Source organism: Astatotilapia calliptera, chromosome 5 (genome assembly GCF_964374335.1).
Source record: "Astatotilapia calliptera chromosome 5, fAstCal68.1, whole genome shotgun sequence".
In the NCBI taxonomy this organism is placed as follows: Eukaryota; Metazoa; Chordata; class Actinopteri; order Cichliformes; family Cichlidae; genus Astatotilapia; species Astatotilapia calliptera.
In genome coordinates, this window is record NC_137426.1 from 39315951 (window position 1) to 39341569 (window position 25619).

Here is a 25619-nt window from a genome sequence, read left to right on the forward strand (position 1 = left end):
GGACAAGGCTTAATGGCATACTGTATGTTTTACGATAAGGGAATTCTTAGGGACTTCCAATCAGTAAAAGATCAATACCAGTTAAGCAAAACGGATTTTTTTTAGGTTTCTTCAAATTAGGCATCAACTACATAACTTTATACCTAAGAGAACAGATCTTTTCTCTCTACCTGTTTTGAGTATATTTGTCAAGGCTTACCAGGCAGATCCCGGCCTCAAGGTGATTTCTAGACTGTATAAGGGTATACAAGAGGTTAAGAAGCGGAATACTACCTACATTAAAAAAAAATGGGAAAGGGAAACAAATACAGCAATTTCAAATGACATTTGGTATCAGCAGTGTGCTTTTCAGTGGAGAATTTCTAGTTCTAATATATGGAGATGTTTTGGTTGGAAGAGGCTCTGTGGGTTTTTTATTACTCCGATCGTGGCTCAAGAGTTGGGAGTTCGCCTTGTAATTGGAAGGTTGCCGGTTCGAGCCCCGGCTCGGACAGTCTCGGTCATTGTGTCCTGGTGCCTACTGGTGGTGGTCAGAGGGCCCGGTGGCGCCAGTGTCCGGCAGCCTCGCCTCTGTCAGTGCGCCCCAGGGTGGCTGTGGCTACAATGTAGCTTGCCATCACCAGTGTGTGAATGCGTGTGTGAATGGGTGGATGACTGGATATGTAAAGCGCTTTGGGGTCCTTAGGGAAAGTGCTATATAAAATACAGGCCATTTACTCCTGCACAAAGTAAACATTATTCTAATCACTCTAGCTGCTGGAGAAACTGTGGGGCCCAAGGAATAAAACACTTCCACTTGTTTTGGTCCTGCCACTGATCAACACTTTTGGGTATCTATTCATTCTGAGTTACAGATCATTTTTAGTATGCAACTCCCCTTTAATTGGGATGAACTTTTGTTTGGATATTTACAGTGGGGCAAAAAAGTATTTAGTCAGCCACCGATTGTGCAAGTTCCCCCACTTAAAATGATGACAGAGGTCAGTAATTTGCACCAGAGGTACACTTCAACTGTGAGAGACAGAATGTGAAAAAAAAATCCACACAGCAAATCACTGGAGTTAAATATTCTGGAGTTAGGCATAAAAGTGCGCAAGAGTTACATTCCGGGAGTTTATTTTTCACCTTATACTACAGTCAGTGTTGGGGAGTACTCTAAAGCGGTGTAATATTTAGGTGTTCATTCACTGGGTGCTAAGGAGTCTAATTCAACACATTGCTGGTGTTGTTTGTCTGTCGACCGTTACAGCGCCTATCTGTGTTTCTTTCTTGGACTCCGACATGTAGGAGGTAAAAATACTTTATTTACTTTGGAATTTTCTGTGAGTGTAGTGATGTTATTTATATATATATATATTCAGTTACATGGATGCACAAGTAAAATATAAAGTTAACTAACTAGCACTACATGTGTTTTCTGTATGTTATGCTGATTTGGAGATAGCAGCTAGGCTAATGCTAGTCAAAAGTTAGCTAACTTACTTATCTTACTGTATTTTAAGATACACATTTCACGTTGTCAATGAAAACGTTTATTTCTATTTCTTAATTTTAACACCAACGTTTAATTTAACGTTAGCTAACTACAGTAATATTCTGTTTAGACTCATGGTAATGGCTGTATTTAACCAAAGAGAGGTGCAGCCTGCACTGATGAGATGTTGAGGTACCATTAACATCAGTTAGTTAGTCCTGCTGCACACTGAGACATGCACACAACCCTGTCTCCAGAACTGTAAAGACAAGGACACAGCAAACATGCAGTCACATTGTCTGCTAAACCAGCCTAGCTAAATAGATTTTAAGCAATATTTAGTGTGGACAGGCTAACTCAATGTAAGACAGTGTTCGTTGATTAAGTTATACACAGTTTACATAGAGTTACCATAAACAACCTCTTCTTCTTGTGTTGTGTTTCATAGTAGTAAAGGTATTTTTTTCCGTAGGTGGCCAAGATGTTGATAAAAGTAAAACACAGAGAGACAAAGAAATATGCAAAATTGGAAGAAGTCAGCTTCACAGATTTTGTGAGAGCAGGTAAGTTATGGTTTGTACTAAGTCATTAAAGAAGAAATGATAATGTTGTTATTAACTAAGTGATGATTTTACTTCAGTGCAGCAGAAGTTTCTCATACCAGAAAATACAGCACTGAAAGTCACGGATGAGCAGGGTATAGAGGTGGATGAGGATATCTTTCCTGAACTTGCAGCAGTCAAAGAGGTGTGTTTTGTCATCTATACAGCTGAAGGTAAGTAAATATATGCTCTGATAGATTTTGAAGGATTTGATTTGTACAGTTACTCTTAAATAAACATTTTTAATTTGTCTAATATCCTGTGGTAACAATCACAAAATGCTGTTTTCATGGCTCAACAGTAAGTTGGATTTATCACATGCATTTCAGACATCCTGGAAACACAATCATCCAAGAAGCTGCGTGACTGCTCAGACCTAACACACTATGTGACACTCACACCTTGTGGTATGTAAATTGTATATTACCATAATAAAATACAAAATAACCATCTGTTCTCCTGGGAGAAAGTATAATTTAATCAAAGCGTGCAGTTTACTGGCCCTGTGTGCATAAATGGTATCTTTGTTGTGTTGTGTTTTTGATTGTATATACCTTGTATTCTAATATTTTTATTTGTCACCCTCAGATTTGACTGTCCTGAAGCAACATGTGGAAGAGCCCTCCTCTCCAAGTCTAACAGATACATTGTCTGTCTCAACCACCAGCAGTCAGAGCAGTGACACAAGTGATGCCGGACTTCAAATGGTTCAGCCTCTATTGGACAGCATACATGAAAGAAATGTAGATACAGTACTTAATTGACTTATACTTGACTCTTTAGTTGCCATTACTTGAAAAAGCTTAAACACGAAGATAAAACAGATTAGAGAAAAATAATTTAATATAGTATTTCATGTAGTTTGCTCTGCAACTGTAGTGTGTAATAAGACTTGCTCTCTCTCTCTCACTCTCTCTCTGTTTTTGTTATGCATGTTAACCATGAAACGTGTTTCCATGATCAGTGTCCTGCTTTTCAGGTAAATGAAACCATTTTTAAGAAGATACTGGTCCTAGAAAGGGAGAAAGTAAGACATTTCAAATGTTTTGATGCCCAAATGTCATATGGGTGTGATTCACAATTTTATGTTCTGTGAGAGAGTTGCATTACTTAATTTGTTGGCTTGATGGAGACTTTACAGAGTCTTCCTCACGTTAACACTGCATTAAAAGAAGTGCTTATTCTGTAGTCATTTTTTTCCTTTAATTCTGTTTTTTTTTTTCTTTTCGCCCAATGTTAGGCCTTTCTGACCTCAACTGTTTAGCTGCCAATAATGGTGGATATTATGCTATTACAGTACTGTTACACAGAATGTATGTTAATCCATGCAGCATTCATATTTGAATATGTTATTTTTGATAAATAAAATCCATACATTCATAATAATCACTATTGTGTTTTTGTAGTAATTTGCACCAAAAACCTAAAACTTTTTTCAATTGATGAGTAACACTACAAAAGAGTTAATATCAAACTTAACTCTAGTTATGAGTTAAATTTTACTCTATATGGTAGTAGAAATTTCACTCCGTGAGAGTTTAGTTTTAACTCCTATAAAGAGTTGAAAAATCAACTCCCGGAAAAGAGTTACTCTAACTCTGCACTAGAGTTCATTCGATGGTCACGCATGTACACTCAAATGTAGTTAATCTGAACTCCCTGAGAGTTTATTCCAAGGACCAGAATTTGCTGTGCATGAATCCACATGGTAGGATTTGTAAAGAATTTATTCGTAAATCAGGGTGGAAAATAAGTATTTGGTCACCTCAAACAAGGAAAATCTCTGGCTCTCACAGACCTGTAACGTCTTCTGTAAGAAGCTTTTCTGTCCCCCACTCGTTACCTGTATGAATGGCACCTGTTTGAACTCATCATCTGTATAAAAGACACCTGTCCACAGCCTCAAACAGTCAGACTCCAAACTCCGCCATGGCCAAGACCAAAGAGCTTTGGAAGGACACCAGGAAAAGTATTGTAGACCTACACCAGACTGGGAAGAGTGAATCTACAATAGGTTGGTGTGAAAAAATCAACTGTGGGAGCGATCATCAGAAAATGGAAGACATACAAAACCACTGATAATCTCCCTCGATCTGGGGCTCCACGCAAGATCTCATCCCGTGGGGTCAAAATGATCATGAGAACGGTGAGCAAAGATCCCAGAACCACACGGGGGGACCTGGTGAATGACCTGCAGAGAGCTGGGACCAAAGTAACAAAGGTCACCATCAGTAACACACTACAACGGCAGGGAATCAAATCCCGCAGTGCCAGACGTGTTCCGCTGCTGAAGCCAGTGCATGTCCAGGCCCGTCTGAAGTTTGCCAGAGAGCACATGGATGATACAGCAGAGGATTGGGAGAATGTCATGTGGTCAGATGAAACCAAAGTAGAACTTTTTGGTATAAACTCAACTCGTCGTGTTTGGAGGAAGAAGAATACTGAGTTGCATCCCAAGAACACCATACCTACTGTGAAGCATGGGGGTGGAAACATCATGCTATGGGGCTGTTTTTCTGCCAAGGGGACAGGACGACTGATCCGTGTTAAGGACAGAATGAATGGGGCCATGTATCGTGAGATTTTGAGCCAAAACCTCCTTCCATCAGTGAGAACTTTGAAGATGAAACGAGGCTGGGTCTTCCAACATGATCCAAAACACACCGCCCGGGCAACAAAGGAGTGGCTCCGTAAGAAGCATTTGAAAGTCCTGGAGTGGCCTAGCCAGTCTCCAGACCTCAACCCCATAGAAAATCTGTGGCGGGAGTTGAAAGTCCGTGTTGCTCGGCGACAGCCCCAAAACATCACTGCTCTCGAGAAGATCTGCATGGAGGAATGGGCCAAAATACCAGCTACTGTGTGTGCAAACCTGGTAAAGACCTATAGTAAACGTTTGACCTCTGTTATTGCCAACAAAGGTTATGTTACAAAGTATTGAGTTGTATTTTTGTTATTGACCAAATACTTATTTTCCACCCTGATTTACCAATAAATTCTTTACAAATCCTACCATGTGGATTCATGGATTTTTTTTTCACATTCTGTCTCTCACAGTTGAAGTGTACCTCTGGTGCAAATTACTGACCTCTGTCATCATTTTAAGTGGGGAACTTGCACAATCGGTGGCTGACTAAATACTTTTTTGCCCCACTGTATACTCAGTGAATGTAGATAAAACGTCCAAGCTGTTGTATGGTATTCTGAGTCTGGCTGCCCGTAGGACTATTACCAAGAAATGGCTTAGTGTGAAAATTCCATCACTAAATGACTGGCATTAGACTGTTTATGGGATGTTTAAAATGGAAAGAATTACCTTCATTAATAGACTCCAATATGACATATTTAGTGATATTTGGGTTAAATGGCAACATTACATTTTGTCAAGGAGACCCGATTTTGTTTGAATCTCTGTAATTATGTATGCCACATTTCTGAATTGTTATGTGTATATATGTATATGTCAGTATGTATGAGGGTATAGGTGAATACATATGTATGTAGGTATGTGTATGTATGTCTAATTATATGGGTGTGTATGTGTGTGTGTGTGTGTGTGTGTGTGTGTATATACAAACTAGATGGCACACCCGTTTGTTTATTTTTGAATATTTGTTTATTTTGGTTTATTTGTGTTCTTCTAGGTTGTTTATTAAAAAAAAAAAAAAGAAAGAAAGAAAATAGTTGTGGATGATTACTATACCTTTCTAATGTGACGTTGTTGTCCCTGACTCTTTCTGCCTCTCCCTCCCGCTCTGTTCCTGTGCTACTGCAACTGTAACTACTGCCCCTCCCCCCTCTGCCCAGCACAAAGCACAAGGCTCGCATGCGGAGTGAAGCGGAAAAAAAGTGCGAGAGAGAGAGAGAGAGAAAGAAAAAAATGATCAATGGCCATGAGTCCCATTCACAGAGAGTTGGGGAATGGCTGCGATCACAGCATTGTAAGATGGTGACAGATGGACCCTTAGGCCCCTCCTCCATTCAGAGATGGTCTTTCCCTTTTCACGTAAATGGCCTCCTTGACTCCGCCCTCAAACCAGCGTTCCTCCCTGTCCAGGATGTTACATCCTCATCATTGAAAGTGTCCACTGGCCTGTAGGTGTAAATAGACTGCAGAGTCCTGGCCTGATGAGGTGGCTCTTCTGTGTTGTGCCATCCACTTCGCCAGAGGTTGTTTGGTTTCCCCGATGTATAAATCCTGCCAATCCTCCTGCACTTAACAGCGTACACCATGTTACTCTGTTTGTGTCAGGGGACCCGATCCTTGGGGTGGACCAGTTTTTGGCGCAGTGTGTTTTGGGGTTTAGAGAAAATGCGTCTCAACTGCTCCGATACTCCTGACATGTACGGGATCACTACAGGTTTGCGTTTAGGCAGCGGTTGTCCTTCTCTCCTGGATCGGCTGGAGCTTTCTTTAGGAGCCTTCCCAGCTTTGACAAAAGTCCAGCTGGGATAACCACATTTACTCAGGGCCTTCTTGATGTTCTTCTGCTTCCCTGGCCGGTGTGTCTGTGGGGATGGTGTTCGCTCTGTGTTGTAGTGTCCTGATGACGCCCAGTTTGTGCTCCAGTGGATGATGAGAGTCAAACCTTAAATACTGATCTGTTTGTGTAGGTTTACGGTACACGTCAGCTTTTAGATGTCCTCCATTACTGATGGAAATCTCACAGTCTGAGAAGGCTAACCTGCCACTTTTCATATCCTCCCTGGTGAATTTGATGCGTCGGTCCACCGAGTTAATGTGAACTGTGGTACGTCCTGAGATTTGATTTTCACACAGGTGTCATCCGCATATCTGAACCAATGGCTTGGTGGTGTTCCAGGGTAGGATAGCAAAGCCCTCTTTTCCACTTCTTCCATTGACAAATTGGCCACGATGGGTGAAACTGGGGAGCCCATGACACACCCATGTTTCTGCCTGTAGAACTGACCCTTGTATGTGAAGTAGGTGGAATTTAGACACAGTTCCAAGAGCAAACACACTTGGTCAATGCTGAGAGTGGTCCTGTTGCTGAGGTTGGGGTCATCCTGTAATCTCTTACGAACGACCTCCAACGCTTCTGTGACTGGGATGCAAGTGAAGTGAAGCCCAGATGAAAAGAATCAACTTTTGGAGATTTACTTACCTGGATGATTGAGCATGCATCAAGATGTTTCTGTTGAGCCATTTCCCAATGTAACTTTTCTTTGTCTTTTTTCTTTCCCCCGATTCTGTACATTTTAATCATAATATCTTAAAAATTAAAAAATAATTAAAAAATAAACATTGAGTAAACTATGAGAATCAAGTGGATCAGTATGGCAAAAGCTGTAATGATGCACTTGGGGAAGTAAATCTGTTGGGCATTTTTCTTGGCCTTCAGACAATAAGTCTGATACAGTGCCGGACGAGACAGGTAGAAAAAAAAACAAAAAAAAACACATGGGATACAGAGCTGAGAGAGATAAAACATAACGAGATGGGAGGAAAGAAATCTGAGCACACTAACACAGGATGCAAGACTGTCAAAATAAAACAGGAAACATGACACACACTTAGACGCAGACTTGACATGGAGACATGACTGACTGGGGAGACAGAGGGAAGATGGATCATGGAAACAAGTAAGAAAAGGAGAAACATGAAACAGAGGGAAGGCAGAGGCAGAAACCTAAAGACTAGAAACTATAAATATAACATAAGTAGAAAACAATAAAGAGAACCATTCATAAAAATAAATCAAAGAATATTAATTTAAACCAGAGTTTACACATTCTGGTTCTCAGACCCTGTACCGTGACACCAATATTTGCATACACTTAATATCTGTACATCCTCCACAGAAAAAATAAAGTCAATATGATAGGAGAGGCACTTCAATTCCAACTATATCTATATTGAGTTTCACGTAATATACTGGGAGAGAGATATTAGGCCCCTTATGTCAAACAGAGTGATTTGTGGCCCCAATAAAATGATTTGTGACCCCAGGAAGTAATAAAGGAAGTAATAAAGGAAGTAACAAAAATATGATATTCATAAATATATGATATTCATCAAAAAGTTTTTATATCTAATAGCATTATTTTATTTTTAAGCCATTAAAAAAAGTTTTTTACTTTTTATGCTTAAAAACGCCATCTGGCGGTGGGTCAGCGCATGTGTCTGGGACCGTGCTTGTGTGTTTAAAAATGTGTTAAACCAGGGTAAAAGTGCTTAGTTAAACTTGTGCTTTTGTAACGTTCAGTATGGCCAGGCATACAGGTTGCATGCCTCGGGGGAAAACTTTATTTCAATTTATTTGCATTTGTTTAACCCAAACAAAGAGATTTAGAATCAAACTCAGAATCGCAAAAAACTCTCGCGATCCCCGAAAAACTACCCCAAGCATAAGCGCACCGCGGCTCCCAACATAAAAAACTTCCTGAAAAAACCTCCGTATTTCTCCAAAAACGCACAACAAAAAAAACCCTAGAATAACTCGATAAAATCTCTCGCAGTTTCCTACCACATCCCTTAGGCTAATAAGAAGGAAAAAACTCCCGAAAAAACCTCTGTATTTCTCCAAAAAATGCACAAAAACCCCTAGAATAACTTGTAGGGAACCCTCCTATACCATCCATCCATCCATTTTCATCCGCTTTGTCCGGGGCCGGGTCGCGGGCCTAAGCAAAGAGGCCCAGACCTCCCTCTCCCCAGCCACCTCCTCCAGCGTATCCGGGGGAATACCAAGGCGTTCCCAGGCCAGCCGAGAGATATAATCTCTCCAGCATGTCCTGGGTCTGCCCCGGGGCCTCCTCCCGGTGGGACATGCCTGGAACACCTCACCCAGGAGGCGCCCAGGGGGCATCCTTGTCAGATGCCCGAACCACCTCAGCTGGCTCCTTTCGATGTGGAGCAGCAGCTGCTCCACTCTGAGCCCCTCCCGGATGGCCGAACTTCTCACCCTATCTCTAAGGGAGAGGCCAGCCACCCTTCGGAGGAAGCTCATTTCTGCCGCTTGTATCCGCGATCTCGTTCTTTCGGTCACTACCCACAGCTCGTGGCCATAGGTGAGGGTAGGGACGTAGATCGACCGGTAAATTGAGAGCTTCGCTTTTACACTCAGCTCCCTCTTCACCACGACGGACCGGTGCAGCGTCCGCATTACTGCAGCTGCAGCCCCAATCCGTCTGTCGATCTCCAGCTCCCTTCTCCCATCACTCGCGAACAAGACCCCGATATACTTGAACTCCTCCACTTGGGGCAGGAACTCATCCCCGACCCGGAGTGGGCACTCCACCCTTTTCCGGCTGAGAACCATGGCCTCAGATTTGGAGGTGCTGATCCTCATTCCCGCTGCTTCACACTTGGCTGCGAACCGCTCCAGTGCGAGCTGGAGGCCCTCACCCGATGAAGCCAACAGAACCACATCATCTGCAAAAATCAGAGATGAGATTCTGAGGCCACCAAAGCGAAAGCCCTCCGCCACTTGGCTGCGCCTAGAAATCCTGTCCATAAAAATTATGAACAGAACCGGAGACAAAGGGCAGCCCTGGCGGAGCCCATCACCCACCGGGAACGAGTCCGACTTATTGCCGGCAATGCGAACCAAGCTCTTGCAACGGTTGTATAGGGATCGAATGGCCCGTAGCAATGGGCCAGACACCCCATATTCCCGCAACACCTCCCACAGGACACCCCGAGGGACACGGTCAAATGCCTTCTCCAAGTCCACAAAACACATGTAGACTGGTTGGGCAAACTCCCATGCACCCTCAAGTATCCTGGAGAGGATAAAGAGCTGGTCCAGTGTTCCGCGACCAGGACGAAAACCGCATTGTTCCTCCTGTATCCGAGGTTCGACTAGCGGACGAACTCTCCTTTCCAGCACCCTGGCATAGACTTTCCCAGGGAGGCTGAGGAGTGTGATCCCCCTGTAGTTGGAACACACCCTCCGGTCCCCTTTCTTGAAGATGGGGACCACCACCCCGGTCTGCCAGTCCACAGGTACTGCCCCTGATCTCCACGCAACATTGCAGAGGCGTGTCAACCAGGACAGCCCTACAACGTCCAGAGCCTTCAGGAACTCGGGGCGGACCTCATCAACACCAGGGGCTCTGCCACCAAGGAGTTGTTTAACTGCCTCAGTGACCTCGCCCCCGGAAGTTGGCGGGTCATTCCCCTCATCCCCAGACTCTGCTTCCTCCTCCTGACAATTTTCTCAGTCGACGTCAGCAGCACTCCGCCAGCACTATACACAGTGCAGGTAGAGCACCGCTTTCCCCTCCTGAGACGTCTGACGGTTTGCCAGAATCTCTTCGAGGCAGTCTGAAAGTCTTTTTCCATGGCCTCTCCGAACTCCTCCCACACCCGAGTTTTTGCTTCAGCCACTGCCCGAGCCGCATTCCGCTTGGCCTGTCGATACCTGTCGGCTGCCTCCGGAGTCCCACAGGCTAACCAAGCCCGATAGGACTCCTTCTTCAGCCTGGTGGCTCCCTTCACCTCTGGTGTCCACCATTTGGTTCGGGGATTACCACCACGGCAGGCACCAACCACCTTGCGGCCGCAGCTCAATGCAGCAGCCTCCTATACCCAAAACCTTATATTCAAAAACAGGGGAAAAATCCTGAAAAGTCCTTTGTCTTTTTTCTTCAAAACGATACCTCTTACTAGCTCCTCTCAAATTCAGCGCACAGCCTAAGTTCTACCTCGCTCTTACTCGCATAGAACCACAGCCAGCGCACAATTTTTTCCTTGTTAATTGCTCCGCGGCTCAGCTCCGGAATGCTTGCTTACCTCGTTCGAAATTTGCGCCGGAGACCAACTCCGCCTAACTTCACCCCGCTGCCAATCACATAACAAAGGGGCGGCTCCCCTCGCACCCCGGTTAGCCAATCGCACGCAGCTTGGATTTTTATGATTCCCCGTTGAGGTTAAGACTGGCACGGCGCTCCCACAAGACGTCTGACTTCGGAAGCATGGACAGCTAGCGCCGCTCAGACTGTTTGTGACTTCGCATAAGACCCCTGTCTCCAGACCGCTTCAACAACTGGCGTCTCTTTCCTTATGTGCATATCAATCGGTAAGTGTTAATCATCCTTTGCTTTTAACCATTTTCTGTCAAAAAAAGCTTTTCATCTTCAAGAACCATGCAAATAGGGTTTGTTTAACAATTGGAATACACTTTTTAAAATGTATATAAACTCGAGTTTAACACTCGGAGCTAAAAGTGCTTCTATAGCAGCGATCATGGCCTCATCCGGTACCTCATTTTTCTTACTCTTGTTCATATAATGCTTATATGTTTACTGTTTTTTCCTGTTTTTAAATACTCCTTGCTATTTCTTTTTTAGACTCTGAAATAAGCGTGCTCAACTCTTCTCTTTTTGATTCTCTCGATCGAATTGGTAGGTTTGTTTCATTCTTGTTCCCCGTATTAAAAGCTAATTGTACAAAAGAAAACTTTTTTTTTTTTTTAGACATCTCAGATTTGGACAACTTTCTTTTTTCGAGCTCACCGAGTTCTTCTCCACCAGAGCTCCAGCGATCCACAGACAAGAACATCCGTCTCTCGACCCGCGACAGGCAAGGCCTGCTCTCTACGCTAGGTCGGTCGGCTTCTTCTTCTTCTTCCGGCCACAGTTCCATCCCCACTGGCACTTGTTCTCTCCCGCGACCATAGGGGAAAAAAATATCTGTCTGTCCGATAGGGATAGGCAAGATTTGCACTCAGCGCTGGGTCCCCGTGTCCCTGGCTCCCAGAGAAGCATCCCAGCCAATGCTGCCTCTCCCCCTGGCAGGCGAAACTCACGGCGCCGGCTTTTGAGATCCAATCACGGTCAGTCTCTCTAGGTTCTCACTTTTTTCTTATTTTATAAAAACTATCCCTTTTGTAGTTAACATGATTAACTATTTTCTATCTTACCCTCAAATTCTAAGGGCATCTCATAAGGAGGAACAGGAGCACAAGGCAAAAACGCAGACGAAACCAGCTCGCTTCTATCGCTCTTGGAGCTGTCAGGGTGAGGATTGTGCTGAAAAGTTCCTCGCACATTTTAGACACCTTCTCTTTAAGGGCTCTATCTTTGTCGCTCATAATGCTAAGGGGTTTGACGCGTACATTATTCTCAGGGTCATGGTTAAGCAAGGTTTAAAACCAAACTTGATCATGCAGCTTTGCAGACCCAGACTTTAATCAGCGCTATATTGACTCTTCCTGCTTTCTCCCTATGCCACTGTCCAGTGTTACCAACTTAGCGACTTTGTCGCTATATTTAGCGAGTTTTCAGACCCCTAAAAAAAGACGTGAAAGCGCGTATCGCTTTTACTCTCAACAAGCAGCGGGTGCTGTAACGCAGTCAGTTCTTCTTTTACTCTTATGCTGTTTTGTGGATCACAAGGTTTAAAACTACTTACACACACACAAAGTAACTCCACCAGAGCGCCTATTTCAGGTCACTTGCCGGTCCAGGCCCGGGTAAAGGAGCAGGGTTGGAATTGTGACATTAAAATTCCAACCCTGGGGCGACTGTGGCTCAGGGGGTTGGGAAGCGTATCTGTAACCGGAAGGTCGCCGGTTCGATCCCCGGGCTCTCTGTCCTGGTCGTTGTGTCCTTGGGCAAGACACTTTACCCTACCGCCTACTGGTGTTGGCGCAATATGGCAGCCTCGCCTCTGTCAGTCTGCCCCAGAGCAGCTGTGGCTACAACTGTAGCTGCCTCCACCAGTGTGTGAATGTGAGAGTGAATGAATAGTGGCATTGTAAAGCGCTTTGGGTGCCTTGAAAGCGTTATATAAATCCAATCCATTATTATTATTATAAAAAAACAATAATTGCTAAAAGAAATTAAATTTGTAGTTCTAAATAAACTCTAAATGCATTTAGGACGTTTTTTACTCACTTTATGTCTCTTCCACGATGTTATTTCTCTCTCCAACAACGTAGGTTACAATTAGATTAGCATGACCAATTATGCAAATTAGGTGATGACGTCATTTAGCGACTTCTAGCGACTTTTAGGACAACCAATAGCAATTTTCCTTACTGAGGAGTTGGCAACACTGCCACTGTCAGCTATACCCAAAGCAATGGGTTTTTCAGACAGCATTAAAGGCTTTTCCCCCCATTGTTTCAGTTCGAAACAAAACCTAACTTATTCAGGCCCTTACCCTCCCCCCTCCGCTTATAGTCTGGAATGGATGACGACCCAAGGCAGGCAGGAATTTTACGAATGGTATCATTCAGTCAGCTCCGGCACCTTTAATTTCATGAAAGAGGCCCTTTCATACTGTGAAAACGATGTTGAAATTCTAGCTCGGGGTTCCACATTGTTCAGAAACGGGTTTATTGAAGAGACAGGAGTAGATCCTTTCAGCCGCAGCACGCTTGCAAGCGCGTGCCTGAAAACTTATTTAACAAACTTCATGCCAGCGAATTCTTTAGCATTACCATGCCCTGTAAATTACCGTAATCAGGTCAAATCATTTTCCTCATCCTCAATTCAATATCTCTTGTACACACAAGGTGTTTTTATAAGGTGCATTCACTTGATCTCTCGTGAAGTAAAGACATTGCTGTTTGTTTCTTAGTTGTTGTTTTTTAGAATATATCAGCTTTAGACTTGTGTCCTGTCCGTCTGATGGTTTTACCAGTCTGCCTCTTTTTCACCGTTTTCTTCTGCTTTTTAAACTCTGTCAGCCTCTGACCCGGAGGCCGTTTTAAGGGTCTACGTGAAATTATGCTCAGCCCCGAGCCCTCTTGCTGTTCTGGTGTGTTCGAACGAGTCAAATTTGAGAGTGAGGAGGTGACAACATCTGAAGCAAAGCCTTTGACAGCAGCTTTCAGATGAGATTTTGCGATGCTCACGCCCCGCTTTATGAACGGGGTCACAAATCTAAACAATTTTGAGAAAATAGATGCTATTCCTCGTCCGTAAATTACTGGCGCACCTGAAAAGCCGGGCAGGCCGTTACCAGCCTGCGTTTCCTAATACCGTATAAATCTATTATTATCCATATTGCTATGAGTTATGGCAGATCCTTGACAGGCTGGAAATGTAGCTTGACTATCGTTTTATCGTAGGTAAAGTTTACAGGCTCGTTCTGATCGGTTTTGATTTCAATATGGATATTTTCGATGTGTTTGCGAGCCACAGGAATGTAGTCTGGTTTGTTAAAGCACAGGGTGATGATATCTCCGTACGCAGTAGGGGGGAGTAGCTATCACCCATGAGCTGTAACGCAGCTATATCAGAATAACAGAATAGATGATAACACCCTGCCTTTATATCTGCAGGTTATGGGGCAAATTTGCGCTCGAATCGCTGCCAGACACCTGCTGGGACACCAAGCATATATGCGAGAGGCGGGAAAAACCTAAGTTGATATATGCCCCCAGCTGTGAATTCAAACTTTTTAACAATCGGGTGATATTTTAGATAAATATCAGAGTCGATACGCCTGAGGCAGGCTTCAATCTCTGCTCTCAACGTGTCCTCATAAAAGCCGGCGCGTATTTTCATTTTAATCACGTCATCAGGCCTCTGCTCAGCATCACCCTTTTTCCTCCATTCAAAATCAGGCCAGTTCCTCCATTTGACCAGGAAATAAACCTGTCCCCTCTGTTTACGCTTTGGGAGAATTTTGTCTATGTGATAGAGCTTTTCCTTGACAAGAGCGATTTTGTGCAGCTCATGCTCGTAAAAACTACCGATAATTTCTTCCCCATCATAATCTTTGATTTTATAAACAGGAGGGTCTCCAGGTATGCATTGGTCAATAGTAAATATCTCACCGGTGAATGTTTGCTCATACCGCTTATCAAACACACCTCTAACTTTAGACAGCCTCATGTGACCTCCCTTTTTAAATTTCATGGGCTTTTTCTGCAGCAAGAAGAAGAAGTGCCATATAGGTTTTGAAATACTAATGCTGTGTTGTCTGAATTTACTTGATTCGGGGCCATTTTTATGGACCGATGATAACTAGTGTTATAGCTGTGTAATAAATCTTGTAAAATATCTATACATTTTACTTCCTTTACTTAGTTCTATTAAACCTTTCACAGACTGAGGCTTTTAGATCACTCCCTGTAGCAAAATGATTTATACCATGTTTTTTCATTAAAAATTGAAAACTGGAACTAAAAAATTCCATACCGCTATCTGTTTGTAGCTTTTGAGGGATTTGGCTATCTTTTAAGACAGAGTCAAAAGCCTTAGTGACTTGAACGCCTGTTTTGTTTTTCAAGACTCTTGCATAAGCCTTTTTAGAGGAAATATCTATAACTGTAAGTAAATATTGATAGCCATCGTTATGCTCGGATAATGCTCTCATGTCACAAAAGTCTGCTTGGTATTGATTAAGAGGTCTGGGGACAAACACACAGTTTCTCGGAAAGCGCAGGCGTGCAGCTCGGTGTAAGGTGTAAGCATCCTGCTCTGACAGGAACTGCTGAGCTGTTTGCGCGTTAATCTTTGTACCAGTCTCATCCTGTACGCTTTTAATCAATTTTTGCACACCGCAAAAACTACCAGGGTGAGATGGGTCATAATCAGTGTTGGTCAAGTTACTTGAAAAAAGTAATCAGTAACTAATTACTGATTACTTCCCCTAAAAAGTAATCCAGTTACTTTACTCATTACTTATTTTCAAAAGTAATTAGTTACTTAGTTACTTTTTAAAAAACACGATTTACAACCTGAAGAGGTGATAAAGCGATAGATCTTTCAGCCCAAATCTACTTTTTCTGCATAATCCATCATACAAAATGTAATCAAATGGAAAAGTCTCTTTTTTTTTAAACTTGTTTTATTAGTTTTAATCTTTTAACTTTATGCATCAAGCAAAAATTTAATTATATGCAACATTCTCTGACTGGAAGAAATTTGTTTAACATTTAAACCTATTTTCTGCACATCCCAGCACATAAAATAAAATATTTTTTGTGTTTACACTCAGTCTTTCAAATAGATGCAAGTAAGACACAGCAGAACATAAATAAAGTCAAAGACTAGCGGTGCTGTTGCTCTATTTTCACCTGTAAAGCAGGAGTGGGATAGGCGGAGGTTTACCCTGGTGCAGGTGTGCCGCAGCGGTGCGCTTATGCTTGGGGTAGTTTTTCGGGGATCGCGAGAGTTTTTTGCGATTCTGAGTTTGATTCTAAATCTCTTTGTTCGGATTAAACAAATGCAAATAAATTGAAATAAAGTTTTCCCCCGAGGCATGCAACCTGTATGTCTGGCCATACTGAACGTTACAAAGCAAAAGTTTAACTAAGCACTTTTACCCTGGTTTAACACATTTTTAAACACACAAGCACAGACCCAAGACACAAGCACGGTCCCAGACACACCCACCACCAGATGGCGTTTTTAAGCATAAAAAGTAAAAAAACGTATTTTAATGGCTTAAAAATGAAATAATGCTATTAGTTATAAAAACTTTTTTTTAAAAATAATCAATTAGTTCTTTTTTGGAGGGAAAAAAAGCAATGAGCTATGAACTAGCATATTTTGGATGAATATCATACTTTTTGATGAATATCATATTTTTATGAATATCATATTTTTGTTACTTCCTATATTACTTCCTTTATTACTTCCTAGGGTTACAAATCATTTTTATTGGGGCCACAAATCACTCTGTTTGACATAAGGGGCCTAATATCTCTCTCTACTGGGATATTTATAATTAAAGCTATTCTATATTTTGTAACTTTACAATATATTGTACTATTTTATTTAGTTTAATTAGTTACTATCTTATTTTCTTGGAGCATTAACCATATGTATTATTATTATAAGTATTATTATTCTGACTCTATATAAGTAAAATTGAATTGAAGTGAATCAAATTTATTTGAATGGATTGTAAGAACTGCCATAGGTGAGAGCCATTAAAAAAAAAAAAACTTGTTTGTGATTTACTTATTTACTTATTATGTAGGTATATTATGTTATACCTATGCACCTATCCACACACACAAACACACACACACACATGTACGCACTCATGTGTGTGTATATATATATATATATGAAGGAATTACTTTGTTGCTGCTTTGCTTTATGGTTGATGATCAAAGGTCATGGCTAGTCTTCAACAAAAGATATAAATGCCATAATATGATATAAAGAAATAAATGTCATATGTCATAATACAGCTTTACGAGTTTACGAGCTTCTCTTTTGATTATTGCCACCTTTCTAACCAAAGCATACTTAGAGATAAGTATACTTTGGTTAGATATTTAGTTAGATTCCTGAATGAATTGATTTATTTTCCCTTTTTAAAGAAATTAGTTATCATGGAAAACAAATACATCTTTTGCTGTTGTTCAGGTCTTCCTTGTTATCTATATGTCACATATATCACATGACAGCGGAGCCGGCGGGGAAGACACATACACACGCACACAAATATACACACTGGCAGGTCCACCGGTCAGGGCGCCGTCAGATCCTGACAACATCTATTTTAAATAACAACCTGAAACTCAAAAACAGACCATTTAAAGGAAAAACAAACAGATTTTGAGAAATTCAAACCTTCACCATTAGTTCCAGGCATTATTCAAGATTCAAGGTCTTTATTGTCAGTATAATAATATACACAGTATACAGCGTACCGAAATGCCATTTCGCCCCAAGCCCCATGGTGCATTTATAAGAATATAAAAAAAAATAATCTCAGAGAGATATAAAACTAGGAATTACAAATAAATAATAAATTGCTAAATTTGGGTAAATGTGACGAATAAAGCTTTGATTGAAATTAAGAGCTAAAAAGGTACTATTACTTACTACATCTTTGTACAATAAACAAAGACAGGACAGAGACAATACGAAATGGTCATGTGTAATTACAGTAAAGTGAGATGATTGTGCAGTAGGTATTGAATACCAGGTTCAAGTTATGGTCAGGATATTGTAGACAAGACAGGATGAAGATGTGCAAGATGCAAAGTGTGCAAATATAGTATAACGTAGATCAGTAGATCATTAATCAGTAAGAAAGGATTTTCTTTCTTGTATTGTCAGAATAAACTTGAAATGTGCAGAATATTTTTATATAAACACTTCACTGTACTTTGAAGATTGACTTTAATCTTGAAATATTAAAGTTTACATTTTCATTTTGTGCATTTCAATGTGTATTATGGTTTTATAATCCATTTCGTTATTTTCTTCTTTATTTTAATCAAAAATAATCAAAAAATAAAATTGCATACCTATATTTCCCCAGGTAAGGTTACCATGACAGCATAACAATATGCTCTGTATCCAAAACAAGGTTATATCAGGAGATTATTGTGTCCTAAGATTGGTTTAACTGAATACTGATGATAATGTGATATATCTAGTGACCTAAAGTACACCAGGGTCATATACATAAAAAGAATACCACATAGAGTAAATTATTGTCTACTTATGGCTAAGACTGAGCACTCTCTTATCAAAGCACATCCTAATAAAGAAACCATTTATGACTTGGATTTACGAAAGAGTGCTATACCTTCCTGGTTTTCATAATACAATCAGGTGTATAAAAGACCCACCTTCGCTGCAGCTTTTTTGGGTATTTCGTCTGGTCTCAAGGTGAGTAAACAAGGGGAACAGTCTCTCGAAGTTATTCTCTCGTAATTGTGATTATTTATTTATATATACTTTTATACGTCTTACAGTGTTGCCTGATTTGTAGAACCAACTTCATTTTTATTAAGTGAACTCTTAAGAAGTGAATCTGAGATGGCCAGGCTCACAATTCTAGCAGGTATTTTAAGAATTTACTGGATCTATGTAATATAAGTATATCATGCAAGTTTTTATTTTGCTTACTCTTATATTAAAATTTCCATAGGTTTGTGCCTGGTGATAAGCCAGCTGGGTAAGTTGGGTTTACTTTGGTAAACAACTGACATTTTGATCACTACTTGTGTATCACTACTGGGACCTGTGCTTTATTAATATTACTTTGCACCGCCACAGGATCTGCCAGCAGGATGGAGTGCTACTTCACCAACTGGTCCCAGTACAGGCCTGGAGATGGAAAGTTTCTGCCACAAAATGTGGACCCTTTCCTATGCACCACCCTCATCTATGCATTCTCCATCATCAACTACAACAATGAGCTGGTTACCTACGAGTGGAATGACGACGTCCTCTACAAGTCTTTCAATGATCTGAAGACCAAGTAAGTGGATATTATCCTATAGGTCAGAGGTAAAGCAAAACACAATACCTCTTGAGCGTATCGTGTCTTTAAGAGTTTTCCACTAAGATATTACAGTTTCTTTAATGATATTACAAGTTTTCTGCTGTTTCCAGGAATCCCCACCTGAAGACTCTCTTGGCCGTTGGTGGATGGAACTTTGGGTCAACACAGTAAGAAATACTTTAAAGAAAGAAAATTATTTCACATTAGGACAATGGTACGTAGCTAACCAAATATTGTGTGTAAACCATCAGTCTGAATCAAATCAAAATCAAAAAGAAGTTTCCATTATTAAACACAGCAAACATTAATCACAATTCTCCTGTTAAAGACATAAAGCACTAAGCAGATTTTACTATAAAGATCAAATGTTAACTTGGTTTTTGTGTTTTTTTGTTTTTTTGCAGGTTCTCCATCACAGTTTCTACTGCAGCTAATCGTCAGAAGTTCATCCAGTCTACTATCAGATTTCTAAGGACTCATGGATTTGACGGTCTGGATTTGGACTGGGAGTACCCTGGATCCCGTGGAAGTCCTCCTGAGGACAAACAGAGGTTTACTCTGCTCTGCAGGGTGGGTATAGATCTCCATTTTTTAAAATCTACATCTCATTGATGTTGTTTCGTTTGTATCATACTTGAATGGTAAATGCTAAATGGACTGATTCCACTAACCTTCCAATCGGTAGATGATCTGCTATACCTCCTAAACTACAGCCACCCCATGGACTCCATTCTTACACTGTTATGTGGTGAACTTTTATAGGAACTTGTTGCTGCCTTTGCAGCTGAAGCCCAAGCTACCGGCAATCCCCAGCTCATGCTAACTGCTGCTGTTGCTGCTGGAAAAGGAACCATTGATGCTGGATATGAGATCGCTGAGATAGCCAAGTGAGGGTCCTGCTTTATAAACCATCTTACTTCATCTACTACTTTTAGAAATCTGACAGTTGTGCAATGTAAGCATGAAAATCACTGTTTATGTTTATTTCCTTATTGCAGAGAATTAGATTTCATCAATATAATGACCTACGACTTCCATGGAACTTGGGAGCAATTCACTGGACACAACAGCCCTTTGTACCGTGGATCATTTGACGCTGGTGACCTTATCTATTTCAACATTGTACGTAAACAGTTAAAACTGAAATAAAAGGAATCTGAGACATACCTTCTTATGAACACAAACTTCACATTTTTTAACTTCTATAGGACTATGCCATGAAATATTGGAGAGACAATGGCACCCCACTGGAGAAGCTGAGGATGGGATTTGCATCTTATGGTCGTACCTTCCGCCTGACATCATCAAACACTGGTGTTGGTGCTCCAGCTAGCGGCCCAGCATCAGCTGGTCCATACACCCGTGAAGCTGGATTCTGGTCTTATTATGAGGTACATTTCTTAAGGCTGGAATTTAATGATTGCCTCATGATGTATAGCATATGTTGCTTTGATATCTAATGATATTTATAAAACGACAAATGTTAACCATGTAGTCTGTGCTGTAGATCTGTACCTTTGTGAAAGGCAGCACCATTAACTGGATTGAAGACCAGAAAGTCCCCTATGCTTTCAAAAACAATGAGTGGGTAGGATTTGACAACAAGGAGAGCTATGAAACCAAGGTAAGCGAGAAAACTCGCATCATTTCTTTATGTTTAACACATTTATGTATGTACAAGGTAGTGATATCAATCTCTGTTTAATTTTTCCCCAATAGGTACGTTACCTGAAAGATCAGAAGTTTGGCGGGGCCTTTGTGTGGGCTCTTGATTTGGATGACTTTGCAGGAAAATTCTGCGGGGAGGGTCCCCATCCTCTGCTCTCTCATCTGCGCAACCTTCTTGAAATTGGTATGCCCAAAGCAGATTAACGCCAATGATTTCTTTTAGTCTTTCTATGTTTAAAAAAACAGTGTGCAACTGGTATCATAAGAACCTGTGAAATTTAGATATGAAGACGTAATATTTTCTAAACAAGCATATTTTCAGAAGGTAGAATTGATTTTAAGCAGTGACTTATATAAACATGAATTTAAACTTTGTATTTTCCAGAGCTTCCCCCACTACCCCCAACCACCACCCCAAAACCTGGAGCGAGCACCACCACTCCAACCACCACCACCACAACCACAACCACTACCACCCATGCCCCGGGACCGGGATTCTGCAATGGGAAACCAGATGGCCTTTACCCAAACCCAGATGACCAAAGCAGCTTTTACAACTGTGCTGGTGGCGTGACCCATGTTTCCCAGTGTGGATCTGGATCTGTCTTTCATGACAGTTGCAAGTGTTGTGGCTGGCCATGAGCCAAGAGTGAAGGCAGTGTGTATTAAATCTGATGCAAACATCATTCATTAAACATCATCATTAAACTCATCTTGTATACGTACAATCATTTACCTAAATGATTTTTTTTGTTTAAATGTCTCATACAGGTTGCAAATTCCAAAACAAAATCTTCAAAGTACCTTATTACAAATTGGCTTATTATTTTGCTATATTTATTAATAATAAAATATAATATTTTTTTCTGAAAAGTTTTATTTAAAAAAGTTGCCTCTTACAACTATTGTTAAGCATCTATGCAACAGTAATATATAATATAATGGATTTTATTAACTACATATACACTCATGGGATTTCATTTCAGTCACAGAAACTGAGTGTACATAATAGTAACATAATAGACATTGTATCATAATCATATCATAATCGATTTGAACTGCCAGATTAATGTTTATGGAAGTAGTTCACTCTGTTATATAAAAACTATTATCAATATCTTGCAAAGAAAAGCGTCTGGACTTCTTTAAGTTGCTTGAAGACGTTTCACCTCTCATCCGAGAAGCTTCTTCAGTTCTAAGGAATCCTTCACTGCGCACATTAACGCTGTGGATAAGAACATCAAGTTCACCAGGGAAGACACAAAGGACAACTGTCTGCCTTTCCTGGACTGCGCTGTGCACATTGAAGAGAACGGCAAACTCAACATCGAAGTTTACCGGAAGCCCACACACACGGACCAGTACCTCCTCTTTGACTCCCATCACCCTCTGGAACACAAACTTGGAGTAATCAGGACCCTACACCACCGGGCAGAACATGTTCACTCTAAGCCTGAAGGAAAAAGAAGGAACACACACATGTAAAGGAAGCACTCAAAACGTGCGGCTATCCTAAATGGGCGTTCTTAAAGTCAGCAAAGAGGCACAGAAAAGAAGATCAGACACCAGCGAGGGAGGACAGACGCAACAACATTGTCATCCCCTATGTAGCCGGCGTATCAGAGAAACTCAGGAGAGTTTTCTCCAAGCATGACATCCCGGTGTATTTCAGACCCAGCAACACGCTCAGACAGAAACTGGTTCACCCGAAAGACAAAACTCCAAAACACAAACTTAACAATGTGGTGTATGCTGTACAGTGCAGCGAGGAATGCACAGACCTCTACATTGGAGAGACCAAACAGCCACTTCACAAGCGCATGGCACAACATAGAAGAGCCACCTCCACAGGACAAGACTCAGCAGTCCATCTGCATCTAAAGGTCAAAGGTCACTCTTTCGAGGATGCCAATGTTCACATTTTGGACAGAGAGGACAGATGGTTTGAAAGAGGAGTGAAAGAAGCCATCTATGTCCACTGTGAGCGACCATCTTTGAACAGAGGCGGGGTTTACGACACCAACTCTCCGCCATCTATAATCCAGTTTTGAGATCCCTTCCCAGACGCCTTAACGCCCACTCACATCCTGGGCCATCTGACCTCAGGAATGATAAGGTGGGGCTTCACAATGAACACACCCGAAACTCTGGCTGATTGGGACCCACACCCAGTTTCACACCTTGGCTCAGGCGATTAGAGGATCATCAGGGGGTCCTTTTGTCCCTCTGTGGGGGGAAACTCCCACTAGGTTTATATCTGGGACTCTCCACCATTTGACCTTAGAACTGAAGAAGCTTCTCGGATGAGAGGTGAAACGTCTTCAAGCAACTTAAAGAAGTCCAGATGCTTTTCTTTGCAAGCTCCTTTGACTACGATGACCTGGATGACTGAGAACCTTCACAGACATATTATCAATATCGTGAGCAGTGAATGGTAATTGTTTTCAGTAAGCCTGGAACAACTGTGCTGTATAGTCACAACATCAAAGGGGCAAGTCTCAATCCAGAGTCTGATAGTGATTTAGCAGTCCAGAAAAAAAAAGTCATTTATGAGTCATGACAGGAATCACATCTCCTCTGAATAACAGGTGAATGCCTGTTTTTGTTAGTGATCTAACTAGGAAAAATTTTAACAATATGTTAAGTGATCCTGCAGGGATGAAACAACTTCAAAACAAAGAACATATCACATAAAATAATAAATATAAAAAAGAAAACACAAAAGAAAAAAGGGTATGAGGAAGCAATTTTAGTTTTTTGGCATTTCTTTCAAGTTTAAGGTTTAAGATATTTTATTCAATGGTTGGTATTATCAAACTTTCATTGTCAAACTTTATTAGTTTAATAATAATAATAATAATATATGTCACTGAATGAAATACTACATTGTGTTACTTAAGTGCGCTATTTATCTGTTTGGTATGCAGCTGTGGAAAACTATGGTTCTTTTAGTGCTACAGAGAGAAAAAGCTATAAATGATAAATTATTGTGAGCATTTTGAAGACAAATCCTGAACCAGTACTTCACTATCAGTTCCATTTAATTCAGTTTTATTTATATACACTCAACAAAAATATAAACGCAACACCTTTGTTACTGCTCCCATTCCCCATGGGATGGACGTAGAGACCTAAAATTCATTCCAGATACACAATATAACCATCCCTCCCAAACAGTGGTCACAAATCAGTCCAAATGTGTGGTAGTGGGCACATCTGCCATATTGAGATAATCCATCCCACCTCACAGGTGTGCCACATCAGGATGCTGATCTGACATCATGAGTAGTGCACAGGTGTACCTCAGACTGCCCACAACAAAAGGCCACCCTGGAATGTGCAGTTTTGTCTCACAGCAAAATGCCACAGATGCCACAAGCAATGAGGGAGCGTGCAATTGGCATGCTGACAGCAGGAATGTCAACCAGATCTGTCGCCCGTGCATTGAATGTTCATTTCTCAACCATAAGCCGTCTCCACAGGCGTTTCAGAGAATATGGCAGCACATCCAACCGGCCTCACAACCGCAGACCTCGTGTAACCACACCAGCCCAGGACCTCCACATCCAGCAGGTTCACCTCCAAGATCGTCTGAGACCAGCCACCCAGACAGCTGCTGGAACAATTGGTTTGCACAACCAAACAATTTCTGCACAAACTGTCAGAAACCGTCTCAGGGACGCTCAACTGCATGCCCGTCGTCCTCATCGGGGTCTTGACCTGACTCCAGCTCGTCGCCGTAACAGACTTGTGTGGGCAAATGCTCACATTCGATGGCGTCTGGCACGTTGGAGAGGTGTGCGCTTCACGGATGAATCATGGTTCACATTGTTCAGGGCAGATGGCAGCTGAGAATGTCCCAGTTCTTGCATGGCCAGCATACTCACCGGACATGTCACCCATTGAGCATGTTCGGGATGTGCTTGACCGGCGTATACGACAGCGTGTACCAGTTCCCACGAATATCCAACAACCTCGCACAGCCATTGAAGTGGAGTGGACCAACATTCCACAGGCCACAACTGACAATCTGATAGACTCCATGCGACGATGTGTTGCACTGCATGAGGCAAATGGTGGTCACACCAGATACTGACCGGTTCTGGGTCCCCAGACCCCCAATAGCGCAAAAAACTGCACATTCCAGGGTGGCCTTTTGTTGTGGGCAGTCTGAGGTACACCTGTGCACTACTCATGATGTCAGATCAGCATCCTGATGAGGTGGGATGGATTATCTCAATATAGCAGATGTGCCCACTACCACACATTTGGACTGATTTGTGACCACTGTTTGGGAGGGATGGTTATATTGTGTATCTGGAATGAATTTTAGGTCTCTACGTCTGGGTGTCGTAAAAGGGGCTACGCATCGATAGTGGAAACATTGATCGGCAACCCTCTGATTGGTCGGCGAAAATGTCGACGGAGCGTGCTCGGTATTTTTCGGCAGCAGAGCAAGAACTCTTGAGTGAGGGATTTCAGGAGTTTCAGAGTTTAATCAGAACGCAAGGGAACACTGCAAAGGCTGCAAAAGCAAGGAGAGAGGGCTGGCAGAAAGTTGCTGACAAATCAAACTCGTAAGTAATTCAATAATAACAATAATAATGGAGTGGATTTATATAGCGCTTTTCAAGGCACCCAAAGCGCTTTACAATGCCACTATTCATTCACTCTCACATTCACACACTGGTGGAGGCAG

The 25619-nt window shown here is 41.7% G+C and overlaps 1 protein-coding gene and 1 long non-coding RNA gene across 2 annotated transcripts; both read left to right on the forward strand.

The window, feature by feature from the left end:
- Nucleotides 1-2144: 2144 nt before the first annotated feature.
- LOC145428995 (uncharacterized) lies at nucleotides 2145-3768 on the forward strand. Its single transcript, XR_013909363.1, has 3 exons — nucleotides 2145-2249; nucleotides 2406-2483; nucleotides 2665-3768. It is a non-coding gene; the product is annotated as an uncharacterized LOC145428995 (long non-coding RNA).
- A 15268-nt stretch (nucleotides 3769-19036) lies between these two features.
- LOC113023110 (acidic mammalian chitinase-like) lies at nucleotides 19037-21632 on the forward strand. Its single transcript, XM_026169206.2, has 9 exons — nucleotides 19037-19228; nucleotides 19363-19419; nucleotides 19657-19822; nucleotides 20015-20139; nucleotides 20251-20374; nucleotides 20461-20643; nucleotides 20760-20876; nucleotides 20972-21104; nucleotides 21306-21632. The coding sequence occupies exons 1-9, from the start codon at nucleotides 19038-19040 to the stop codon at nucleotides 21560-21562; spliced, it is 1353 nt and encodes a 450-aa protein (XP_026024991.2). The 5' UTR covers nucleotide 19037; the 3' UTR covers nucleotides 21563-21632.
- The last annotated feature ends 3987 nt before the right edge of the window (nucleotides 21633-25619 follow it).

Coding starts and splice junctions, on each gene's coding strand:
- LOC113023110 (XM_026169206.2), top strand. CDS start 19,038: ATGGAGTGCTACTTCACCAACTGGTCCCAGTACAGGCCTGGAGATGGA. Junction 19,420..19,656: donor TGGAACTTTGGGTCAACACA/GTAAGAAATACT, acceptor GTTTTTTTGCAG/GTTCTCCATCACAGTTTCTA. Junction 19,823..20,014: donor GGTTTACTCTGCTCTGCAGG/GTGGGTATAGAT, acceptor GAACTTTTATAG/GAACTTGTTGCTGCCTTTGC.